This window comes from Rutidosis leptorrhynchoides, chromosome 8 (assembly GCF_046630445.1).
Source record: "Rutidosis leptorrhynchoides isolate AG116_Rl617_1_P2 chromosome 8, CSIRO_AGI_Rlap_v1, whole genome shotgun sequence".
In the NCBI taxonomy this organism is placed as follows: domain Eukaryota; kingdom Viridiplantae; phylum Streptophyta; class Magnoliopsida; order Asterales; family Asteraceae; genus Rutidosis; species Rutidosis leptorrhynchoides.
This window is the reverse complement of record NC_092340.1, coordinates 199,508,630-199,521,352: the sequence shown is the minus strand read 5'-3', so window position 1 is coordinate 199,521,352 and position 12,723 is coordinate 199,508,630. Positions and strand designations below refer to the sequence as shown.

At 34.1% G+C, this 12,723-nt stretch overlaps 1 protein-coding gene across 3 annotated transcripts; it reads left to right on the top strand.

Moving 5' to 3' along the window:
* The first annotated feature begins 1,627 nt into the window (after positions 1–1,627).
* On the top strand, positions 1,628–11,760 carry LOC139861488 (4-alpha-glucanotransferase, chloroplastic/amyloplastic). Of its 3 annotated transcripts, XM_071849882.1 has the most exons (16): positions 1,631–2,114; positions 2,616–2,678; positions 3,011–3,099; positions 3,195–3,255; positions 3,430–3,508; positions 3,607–3,746; positions 3,862–4,020; positions 4,114–4,190; positions 4,727–4,866; positions 5,401–5,432; positions 5,532–5,606; positions 6,030–6,102; positions 6,198–6,286; positions 10,079–10,123; positions 10,932–11,084; positions 11,414–11,760. In XM_071849882.1, the coding sequence occupies exons 1-16, from the start codon at positions 1,767–1,769 to the stop codon at positions 11,516–11,518; spliced, it is 1,728 nt and encodes a 575-aa protein (XP_071705983.1). In that variant the 5' UTR covers positions 1,631–1,766; the 3' UTR covers positions 11,519–11,760. The 3 variants fall into 3 exon arrangements, with proteins under 3 accessions (XP_071705984.1, XP_071705983.1, XP_071705985.1); XM_071849883.1 differs by lacking the exon at positions 10,079–10,123 and having other exon boundaries at positions 1,628–2,114; XM_071849884.1 differs by lacking the exons at positions 3,011–3,099; positions 3,195–3,255.
* The last annotated feature ends 963 nt before the right edge of the window (positions 11,761–12,723 follow it).

Below are 12,723 nucleotides of genomic sequence, written 5' to 3'. Positions count from 1 at the left end.
TCATGGATACAGATTGATGTTATATTTTTGTGAATCTAATACAGATCGATAGATTGTAAATGTAATAAGGATCGATGGAATTTGGTGAAACGAATTCATGGATGAGAGATTGTGCTTCCACATAAAATTCGCAACACATGAGATGATTCTCCATTCCGAATTCTGAAATAAAATTAAAATAAAACAGTTTTCATCACAAACACCCACAACATAGAAAACTAACATATTACCCTAAAGATTCTTATATGCATATATACGTACAGCTCTTCCAAGCAGTTCTGCCCTCTATTAGTGTTTCTTGCATCTTCCTCTGTTGTCGCTGCGTATTCTGATCTAAAAATACCTCTAAATGAATCGGCCTCTTCTTCTACTTATTTGAATTTCCTACCACATACTACCAACTTATCACTGTTTTTTCAAAACTCATCTCATATTTTATATGAAATTTCACATGTGTTTCATGTATTCTACAGTAAAGCTCAAGTTTTCATTTCAAATGATTAATCGGTGTATGAAATTTGTAACTACAGATTTACCGGATCACTGACATCTAAAAGATAAAATACCTTAAGCACACTGAAGCAAAAAATCAACCAAAAAATATTTAAAGCAAAAAAAAATAAAAAATGAAGCATATGAGAACAGTAACAAATTTAAACTGAACAAAATAATTACCACTAAACACAAATTTGAAATATAACAAATAAATAACTCATGAAAATACTTGTATGTAGTGAATTGATGAAAGCATTGAAACCTGAAATAATACGCTTGATTACAATTCAAGTTGTTTATTACAACCTGAAATTGAAATTTGGTACCTAAATTCATGACTTAACCGACTAAAATCAAAAATTGGAATTAACCTAGAAATCGAAATTTGGTACCTTTTTTCATATTTTGAATTGAATCGGAGGAATCGGATTCATCAATTGTTTTTGACGTTGGATTGATTTATGAAGCCGTGCCGATCTGATTCAATTTCATTGCCGGATCATTTATATTGTTGCCGATTTCATTTCCGGATTCGATGAGATAACAGATCGAGTTAGGATGGAGCGTGGAACACCAAACCATATTTTGATTCAACCCCTATTTTCACAATTTTGTTCCGCGTGGTCTTTTATGTTTATCTGGATCTGGATAGATGATAGATCGTATGAATTGAACAATTGGTGATTTGATTTTGCAGCAGATATTGAATGTTTGGGAAATTAGTGAACGAATCGAAAACATATTTCAGAGAAAGTGTAGATCGAAAATCAGACTCAAGCGTATTATGAGCGAACCCCTAATTTTCAAATGGATTTGCGTGCAGTTTTTGTGTAAAAGGGTAGTTTGGAGAATTTAGCAGTAGAAAAGAGACTTATCACATGATTTGGGTGATTAGTAGTGATGGAGGGATAGGATTAGAGGATTAATTTTGATGGATGGTTAGGATTGATTTTAGAATGGAGATATCACTCAATTATGGGTTTGTTATTAGTGTAAGAGAGAAGAGAGATTATTATTATTATTATTATTATTATTATTAATTATTATTATTATTATTATTAATTATTAATTGTTAATTTCACGGGAAGAGAAGTGTAGTTCACTGGTTACTAAATTCGATGACATCTATTTCCGCTCAAATACACGTGAATTCCCTTACACTTTGCCTAAACCCACTCTCCCATGTAAACCATCATCAACCACCCAATCAATCTTGTTCACCCAAATAACACCACCACAAATTTCTTAATAATTTCAACTCCAAATCAACAATGGCGGTTCACTCTCCCTCACCATCATCACTCCTCCTTCACACTCATCCAAAATTCATAAATTCCGTTAACTCTTTCTCCGCCTCAATTCGTTATCCGTGTAATACAATGCGCATTTGCAACCATGCCGTTATGGCTCTTACGTCGGTTGATTCATACGCAGTCGGTGATGACTTGCCTGTTGACTACGCTGACTGGATTCCGGTTACTAATTCCGGCCATAAGAGAAGAGCCGGGGTGCTTCTTCATCCGACGTCGTTTCCTGGACCCTACGGTATTGGTGACCTAGGTGATCAGGCTTTTCAATTTATCGATTGGCTCCATGACGCTGGTTGCTCGCTCTGGCAGGTCTAAATTTTATTTACATATTATTATTGTCACTGTATAGCCTCTAGTTATTACTATTTCTTAAGCTTATCTTTTGAGCTTATTTCTTTTTTTGAGACAAGTAATTGAAATAAAATAATGAAGTTTTTTTTTTTTCTTTTTTTTACAACAATTTATGTATGTATTTTTTAACATTGAGTTGTAGCTCAGCTCAACTGGTATTGGCCTTGCCTCTCTTAGAGAGAGGTCAGAATTTCGACTCCGCTTGCTGCAACATTGCACTCAATGTTATCCCTGACATCCCTGACATGAAGTATCTACCCAGGTCGCCTTTCGCTTAGTGCGGGGGCAACGGGGAGGGGAGTTTTACCGGCCATGTCCTCGGATTGGTCCGGGTTTCCTCTAGGGTTGTAGTTATGCCAGTACAAGTGTGTATGTTCTGAACATTTCTTTCTTCTGATTGAATCTGTTAAGTTGTGTGCGATTGTAAATTTGTTTGTTTGTTTGTATGTATCCGGCCAGGTTCTCCCACTTGTTCCACCAGGTAGGAAGGCTAATGAAGAGGGATCTCCGTACTCTGGCCAGGTGATAAAGTTTATCATCAATCATAAAATAAATATAAAATACATGTGATTATTTTTTCCAAGTTTTTTGAATCTTCATCCATCCATGGAGTGAGTTGTTGCAGATACTTTGAGAAATTGCAGTTGATTCATATATTTATCTTAATCATCATAGTATGCATTCATTGTACATGGTTTATCCAATCCAAAATCATTAATTTCTCAATCCATTAGACAATGCTTACATGTGAATGGTGATCTCAGATTATTAACCCAGTAATGCATTTACATTTTATTTTTTTTCTTTTCTGATACAAAGTAACTAAGAATCATCCAAATGCTGCTTACTTCCAGGATGCAAATTGTGGTAATACGCTTTTAATATCTTTAGATGAGCTTGTAAAAGATGGTTTATTGTTGAAAGAAGAGTTTCCTGAAGTACAGTAAGAATTACTCCGTATTTATTTGAATATATCAAGTGAGAGCTAGAATTGTATTGTATTTTATTCATTAATTATTAACTGTAGCATTTGTGTAGGGACACAGAGCGTGTCAATTATAACACTGTTGCTAACATAAAGGATCCTCTGATAGCCAAGGTAGTAAACTAGTGAACGCTTCTTAAGGAAAAAAAATAGTACTTAGTTTATTTTAGTTTTTACATGAAATTTGCAGGTTATTGCTCAAGTTTGTTGATATTCTGAAACTAATACTATAATAATTGATGAATTTTACATTTGATATTTAACAACCTTTGTTTTTATTTTATTTAGGCAGCAAAGAGGCTCATTTCAAGTAAAGGGGATCTCAAATGTCAGCTTGAAAATTTCCGCAAAGATCCTGATGTTTCAAGTAAGATTTTGTTTATTTTGATGATTCTATTAATATTAATATATTAATCAAGGCAAGGCTTATTGTGTTTTTTTCATAATTATTACCTACATAAATAGGTTGGCTTGAAGATGCAGCATGTTTTGCCGCTATTGATGACTGTTACGATGATGCATATAATTGGTATGATTGGCCTGAACCGTTAAAAAATCGTCATCTTGCTGCATTACAAGACATTTACCAACGTAAAAAGGATTTTGTAAGAGGGCTGCCCTTTGATGAATTTTTCTTTTTTTTTCCTGTGCATTGTCTTCCTGGTTTGAGTTAAAGAATTACCTAATTTCTAACTTTTTTTTTACCCTTTACATCCTCAGATTGATATATTTATTGCACAACAGTTCTTATTTCAAAGGCAGTGGAGAAAAGTTTGTGATTATGCAAAGATGAAGGGGATAAGCATAATGGGAGACATGCCCATCTATGTTGGTTATCATAGTGCAGATGTTTGGGCAAACAAAAAATATTTTCTGCTCGTGAGTAAATAAAATTTGAGATTTATTTATATTATAAAATCATTTTTAGTCTCGGTTTTCTAACTACTTATTTTTTTTTTTTTATTTTGGCAGAACAGGAAAGGATTTCCACTTTTGGTTAGTGGTGTTCCCCCTGATGCATTTAGTGAAACTGGCCAACTCTGGGACAGGTTTCTACCTCAGATCACATAACTTTGTCTAAAACTCTAATAAGAGCATTTTGCTCCTTTTAAAAAAAAAAAAAAAAAAAAAATTCAATCGACCTTTTTTTTTCTGAAAAAATAAATAAATAATGTAATGAAGTGCCGATTCATGTTAAATGTTGTTCCCTGTATGTCCGTATCTCCAAATATGTACACTACAAAATTGGTTTTATTCATGCATATGAAGTTAAAAACACAGAATTTTCTAAATCTTTTCATATTCACTACCTCTTGAATTCAGTACCCATTATTTGACCTGATTGTGGTGCTATAATATGATAATTCTCACATGGAATCTTGCTCTAAGTAACCTTTTAATTCGACCTTTTCATATACATTTTTGTTTCTCTTATTTAACAAAAATTATTATTACTGTTTACTCGGATGCTATATGGAATTCAACTTGTTGATGTGTATGAGTACGTCTGAGTACATCTATCCATTGTCAATTGTCAATAATAAAAATAATATTTTATTACTTTATTTGTATTTCACATGGGAAGCCCATTGTATGACTGGAAAGCAATGGAGGAAGACGGATTTAGGTGGTGGGTACGACGGTTAAGACGTGCACAGGATCTTTTTGATGAGTTCAGGATTGATCACTTCAGGGGATTTTCTGGCTTTTGGGCTGTTCCTTCTGGTCAGTCACTTGTCACTTCTGTCTGTGTACGTATGATAACCACAACACATCTATTTTTTCGATTCTAACTAACTAACTAATTAACTTACTTGGATTAGGCTTACATTACATTGATAGCCAATAATCAACAAGCTAGCTAAGTTACCAATCTGTTTTTTTATCTAAATTGTGTATCAAAGCTTGTTGATTTCTAAACAACTGGTCATTCACTAAATATAAATATGAAAATTTAAAGAAGCTAGATACAAGTTTTGAATGTGAATACAAAATTTCGTTATACATACTCCATGACTTTTCTATTGGGGATTGCTGAGAAAAAAGAAGTAGTAGTAGTAACAAATCTGGCTAAAAGATTAATTGTTTACGAAAAAAGAGAGCCTATGCGAATCTTCTGTTAATATCAATGTCATTCTCAAGGTAAAAATTATGTAATATGAAATACAATCATGCCTCATTTGATCTATCTTCTATCTTCTAAGTTATAATTATTTTTATTATAATAATAATAATAATACCAAAATTTTCATATTGTAGAAGCAAAAATTGCCACTTTGGGTAGATGGAAGGTCAGATCTCTATCTATCTTCAGATATTCAACATTTCTTCTAACTTTTCATATATATATGTTTAATTAATTAATTAATTGTCTCTTTTTCTGATATAAGGTGGGACCTGGAACGTCTTTATTTGAAGCCATCTTTAGAGCTGTTGGAAATATCAACATCGTAGCGGAAGACTTGGTATGATTAATACGGACTAATAGATTTACTTATTATGCACCAAGTGTGTTTTTAGTTCTAAAATTCTTTGTTTCAACCCTGTTAGTTAAGTGGACATATTTGCAGAATTAGATATTCAAGTAACCCTTTATTATAAAGTATATGCAAAATGGGTTTGTGGGCCAATAACTGATATAGATAACGATAACTTAAAATAAAAAAAGATATACTGATACTGAAACAGCTTACAATATAACACAAGATAAGTTTAATCAAATTATTTTCCATTCAATTGCCTAATAGAAATCTGAGGCGTTGTAAAATGCTTATTTGTAGAATATTTGTATTGTTTGTATCTTTTGAAGATATGTTCTGATATAAACTTGTTGTACTTATAAATAAAGTTGATTTCTTATCTTCTTTTCCTGTATTGCTACATGACAGGGTGTTATAACTGAGGATGTAGTTCACCTTCGGAAATCAATCGGGGCACCTGGAATGGCTGTTCTCCAGTTTGGTAACACACACACACACATATAAATATTTTGAATTTATGTATCAAGTATAGTAGATCAAATATAAGTTTTCTTATATTGATATTTGTATGAACAGGCTTTGGAAGTGATTCAGATAACCCTCATCTACCTCATAATCATGAGCAGAACCAAGTTGTATATACTGGAACTCATGATAATGACACGGTGATCTCTCTTGCCCATATTAATTCTTTTCTTAATAATTTTTTAATGCAATTATAAAAATAAATAAATAATAGCCTCCATTGCATTGCATGAAAACGAAACCAAAAGCTCAATTAGTTATCTTAAGGGTTAAAAATTAAGTTCTGAATCCTTGTTATATTCTCATTTCACACATTAAAGATAATAATAACAAATTATATATAGAGTCATGCGGATACTTTAATTGATTTGCATAACAATTATGCCTGGAAAACGGGTCAGGTTGGGTCGGTTTAGGTAACAGGTCAAAATGGTTTTGGGTTGAAATGGGTCAATTTTTTAAACGGGTCCAAATGGGTCAGGTTGGGTCGGTTTGGGTAACGTGTGATGCCCCGTACAAAACCATCGTGTACGAATCATCAACAACAGGATCATTACAAGGTTAAGTACTATATGCTGTAATAAAAGAAGTTGCATTCACGATAAAAAGATGACGTCATAACCGACGTCAATTGTTTTACACCAACAGTATGCTTCTACGAATAGCAAGCATGAATAAATGTATGTGACCCTTAGGTCGTTACAAAACATAGTTCAAAAGTATTAAAGTCTGAATGCAAGTTAAACAGTTCATGCGGTGATAACACTAGAGCAGGGTGTCTACGGCAAGACTAGCACGACAGCGGAAGCAAATAACCTTAAGCACCTGAGAAAAACATGCTTAAAAACGTCAACACAAAGGTTGGTGAGCTATAGTTTAAGTATAACAGTAAGTAAGGTAGGCCACGAGATTTCAGTGCTACAAAGAGCGTTTCAAAACAGTATGATAAAGTATATGTTAACCGTGGGCACTTGGTAACTAACTTAACGTTTATACCCCCTGAAAGTACACTTGGCAAGTGCGTATGTCTACGAAGTATTAAACACTCGTTAAATGCTAGCGCTACTAGCCCGAGTGGGGATGTCAAACCCTATGGATCCATATCTAAGATTCGCGTTCACCGGTTCAAAAACCAATGACTAAACGTTACCGAGCTAAAGAGAGAATGTTTCTGCCGTTATATAACCCACACATATATAAAGTTTAAGTACTCGTGCCTAGTATGTAAAACATAAAATCCGCATGTATTCTCAGTTCCCAAAATATGTTAAAGTAAAAAGGGAATGCTATAACTCACAATGATAAAGTAGCGGTAAAGTATGACTCGGAAAGTAAGCAAGTAATGAAGGTTGTCCAAACGGGTCCTCAACCTAAGTCAAATAGTACTAAGTCAGTAAATCGTCCGAATAGTTTTAAAAGTATGTAAATAAGGTCTTAAGGGTCATCATCATTCATCATCAAACAAAAGGCGTAAAGTAAGTTTCGTTTATGAAAGTAGTTTAAAACAAAGGCTGAGTTCGGTCAGTCACCACGGCCTCAATACCTACTGAAATAAGGTGAGACCAGTGGCCATGGCTCCGTCTATGAGTCCTTTAAGTGTGGTAAAATTTACAGAAGCAAACTCGTCTTCGTTTGACCGTGGCGACGGTCTAAGTGCGAGTAGGTAAGAAATTTTTGCACAACGTTAAAGGACATAGTGACGATCGGAGGGCCATGAATCCTAAACCGTAACTCGGATTAAGATGAGTCTTAAACGAAAAATTATCTACTCGAAAAGACCTATTTGAAAATCAAGGTTACAGCAGCCCAGGTTTACTGGTCTGTTACAGAAACAGCAGAACAGTGGGCTGTAAACAGAAACAGAAAGATAAATGGGTTCCGGTGGGTTTGGTGCTTGATGTTCATCATGGTTCTCATCCTTGATGCCTATAGCTTCAAGTGTACAACTCATTGATGTGTTTACATCATCTTTACCATGGTTTGACCATCATAACCCAAGTGTAAGTCTAAGACATGAAGCACAACTCACTTAAGAGTTGTATGAAGTTTGATGAACCAAAGTTACATCAAAGTCTTAGATCTAACACATACATGAACTTTAAAACTAATAATAAGTTACAAACTTGAAAGTGAACTTATGAAATCAAGATCTTAAGTTGTAGAACATAGTTCTTAGTTTGATCTTGAAGATCCAAGACTCAAAAGTTTAGATCTAACATAAGTGTACAAAGTTATAATTAAAAAGTTTCATTTACATGTTCTTGAACTTTTAAAGTTAACTTTAAGTTCAAGATTAATGAGATCAAGGTTAACTAGTAACACTTGACCAATAATAACCAACAAACATGAATTTAAAGTGCAAGAATAAAGTGATAAATTAAATAAACAAGTAAAAGGTTCATGGTTGTTCATACTTTAAAGATTCAAACCAAAGTTTGATCTTTAAGAAAGTAAACTTGAAGTTTACTTCATGAATCACAAGTATGATTTTTAATCAACACATGAACTTGCAATCTTTTAAGAAAGTATATGTAGAACATAACTAGTAAGTTTATGTTCTTGTGTTCTTGAAAATACAAGATATAAGAAGAATGAAACTAATGAGTTTGATTCTTGTATATGTAAGTAAGTAACAAAGTAACAAAGTAACAACAACTAACAACTACAAACAATTAACAACAAAGAACAAAGATGATGATGATTTAAGGGTTGTTGGTTTCGGTTTTATGTCAAGAAAAAGGAAGAAGAAAACTCATGATACTTACAAAGTAGAGAGCAAAAGATGAGAGGAAAGTTTGAGAGAAAATGCAAGTTAAGTGTGTGTGAGAAAATGAGAGAATAAACAAATGAACAAGTAATGTAAAAAAAAGATTTGAATCCTCTTGTGCACTCTCTTGGTCACGGCTGCAGCAAAAAAAAAGAGGGAGGCCAAAGTTCAATGGTTACTAGCATGTAAAGGTTCATAAAGTTGGTCATTTGGTGTATTGTTATGGGAAAGAGTTGTAGCAAGATTCCTTGAGTAATAACTATCTAGTTCCATTGCCAAATGATACTTACATGAGTTAGTGGGCTAACTAAGTCCATTTAAAATGTAGGGTGGGCTAATCAAGTCCATCAAAGTGAGCCCAAGTCCAAATAAGAGACAATTCAAGTAAAAGTCCACTAACACTAGTAAAGGCCCAAGTAATCAACTAATAACCTTAGTTAATCAAAATGATTAATAAAACTTAATCATGAATGTAAATAATATCTAAAATTATTATTCGTGAAAGTTTCGTGTGTCACAAAGACGTTTCGGGCAATTAAAGTCAAGTACGGGCAATCATGGCAACATGTAAATGTAATAACATACATTCGTTTAATCACACGTATTAATAATAATAATTATTAATAAATAAACGTTGGAAAATCCAGGGTCGTTACATAACGGGTCGAAACGGGTCACAGGTCAATTGGGTCAAATGGGTTACATCGCTTTTTTCACATTTATTACATTATTTTAGTTATTATTATTTATTATATATACCCAAGAAATATTAATATACATAATAAATGATATAACTGCTTTCATAAATTTTTGGCGGATGAAACTTTTTATGCTCGACCCATTTGACCCATTCACAAAACCCATTGAACCTATTTCTATTTATTGATCTTTGATTATTGATACCCATTAGACCTATTCCTTTATTTTTTGTATAGGACTCGATAATTTGGAGAGAAACTCATTTAGATCTTTTTTTAAGTTTTGATTTACATTGCTGGACCTAATTTTTCTCAAGACCCAAATGACCCGAAAGCTTGAACCGATTGACCCAAATTTGAGAGTACAGGTCTCAATTGCCAGGTATAATAACAATTCATGCATCGTAGACGTAAGCTATTAATATAGAGCAAAAGAGCATTTGTTTATGACTTCCAATTTTTTGTAGATACGAGGTTGGTGGGATGTCCTGCCGAAAGAAGAGAAATGCAATGTGAGTGTTTACTTTCTTTACACTCACTTCTCTCATCGGTGTTGCAGAACTCGGTTTTTGTAACTCGTCGAGTACTTGGTCAGACTTGGAGTTACTCGGAAAATCAGTAAAATTTCGGTCGACAATCGGGATTACTCGGAAAATCGGTCAAAATCAGTCAAAGTAAAATTTGGTCAACATCCGAGTACTCCCCGAGTTTCCGAGTACCCCCCGAGTAGCGATTTTTGCAACCTTGCTTCTTGTTTATACCTATTTCCGGCTAGCGTTCACAAGTATAAGTACAAGCTCCAAACTACTAGCAAGGTGCGTTTCCGATCGACTATTCGCCCTCCGGACAGGGGTCCGGGTCGTACAGGGGTCCGTGCAGACCCAGATCACGACCTAGAAGTCGTGGGGTGGCTTGATAAGTCAATCTCCGGACACAAACTCTGAGTTGGTCTGCTTAGCAGTTTGATGCTATAGCCGTGTGACATAGAAAGTGTGTTCTCTGTCAATGTCCAAGTGCACAATGATTTGACGTTTAGGGCTTACACATTGAGAGCGGCTTGCAGGGCTTACGCTATCTGCTAGGCGGCCTGTTTTATATTTTGTAGGCATTTCTTGCCGGAAGACGCTAGATGTCATTTTGCTAAAAATGCTTCTTTTTTTTTTTTTTTTTTTTTTTTTTTTTTGTAACTTCGAAACATGTCTTCCGTTTTCCAAGAATAATTACGCCTTGTTTCATTTGTGCAAACCATTCTTCTCATCATTATTTTTTTCTTCAAAATCTTTTATAGTGTAGATCTGATGGGGCTCTTGTACTATTCAGGTGCTTAATTATCTACAAATTACTGTGGACGATGATATCTCGTGGGCTCTTATTCGAGCTGCTATCGCTTCAGTATCCCAAACTTCAATCATTCCTATGCAGGATATTCTTGGCTTGGGGACTTCTGCTAGAATGAATATTCCAGCAACACAGGTTATTTATTTAGCTTATTACTTACTTTCCTTTCCTTTTTTTTCTTTTTTCTTTAATAATGGTTTTATCTCAAAAAGTTTACTGTCATTTAGTGGACAAACTTGCTATCTTTATCTATGTTTTACGACAAGATTACGTTGAAGGTCCCTGTGGTTTGTACCAGATTACTACTACTGATGTGGTGGTCCCATTACTAGTGCAAACCACATGGATCATCCGTGTAAAAAAACACGCATGGACCATACTAGTAATCTGGTACAAACCACAAGGACCATCTATGTAATTTTTGTCATGTTTCACAGTTGTGACATTTTTTTTTTTTAATATAGTCTGGAAACTGGGGATGGAGAATACCAAACTCTATGAGCTTTTCAAGCATGGATAGTGAAGCAAAGAAGTTAAGGGACATGCTTTTTATGTATGGGAGAGTATGATTATATTTCTTTCAGGCCTGTTACCTGTAAGTTGATACACTAATAATACTAATAAACATTGTCATTAATAAATAAATATAAAAAAGTGCCAAATTATTGTTTTTATTTATCCTGGTTGGAGAGGAGGCGTTCATAAACGTAGGCAGGAAGTGAAATTGTACATCATTAATTAATACTCCAATGTTTATCAATTATCATGGTAATCTGAACAATAGCAATGTGAGTTGAGGAACGTCACATTACGGGAATTCTTTGTTTATATACAAGTGTTTTGATCTAACTTGTTTTAAATGTCTCCTGCAAAAGTTGTAGTGTTTTATAAAATTGCTTTGCTTACCAAGTAAGTGTTGATTATTTGCCCTTTTACACCGAAGCTCTGCCACCCGAACCATCGTCATGCGCCAAACATGATATGATCTCTGTATGGAAGCAATGTGAAATGCCCCGTTCATATACAATATAAACGATTCACAATAGTTGATTACATCGCGAGGTACTTGACCTCTATATGATACATTTTACAAACATTGCATTCGTTTTTAAAAGACAAACTTTCTTTACATCGAAAGTTGACGGCATGCATACCATTTCATAATACTTCCAACTATAATTGACTTAATAATAATCTTGATGAACTCGACGATTCGAATGCAACGTCTTTTGAAATATGTCATGAATGACTCTAAGTAATATCTCTAATATGAGCAAATGCACAGCGAAAGATTTCTTTCATACCTGAGAATAAACATGCTTTCAAGTGTCAACCAAAAGGTTGGTGAGTTCATAGGTTTATCATAAAACAATAAAATTCATCATTTTGATAGACCACAAGATTTAAATGCTGCATGGTACAAATGGGCCCGAATCCTATACCCACCTGTAATGTACATGCGATATCTTTTAAATACAGTACACCTTTCCCGTGTACGAAATCATCTTTCATAAATCTTAGTAACCGTACACATATCTCGTGCACAAAAATAACATACACATAACCTGTGTATAAAATCATTCTCTCGATACATAACATTCACTTTTCATTGCTTTCATAGTTTGGCTTGGTAACCGACCTTAACATATAATGCGCATAATAATATCCCCAAAACAGAACATCTCGTCTGTATAATAATCATATAAACTTCGAAGTACTAAACACCACGCCCACTAGCCCTTCCGTCTAGTGAACATTCTGGGTGGGGGTGTTA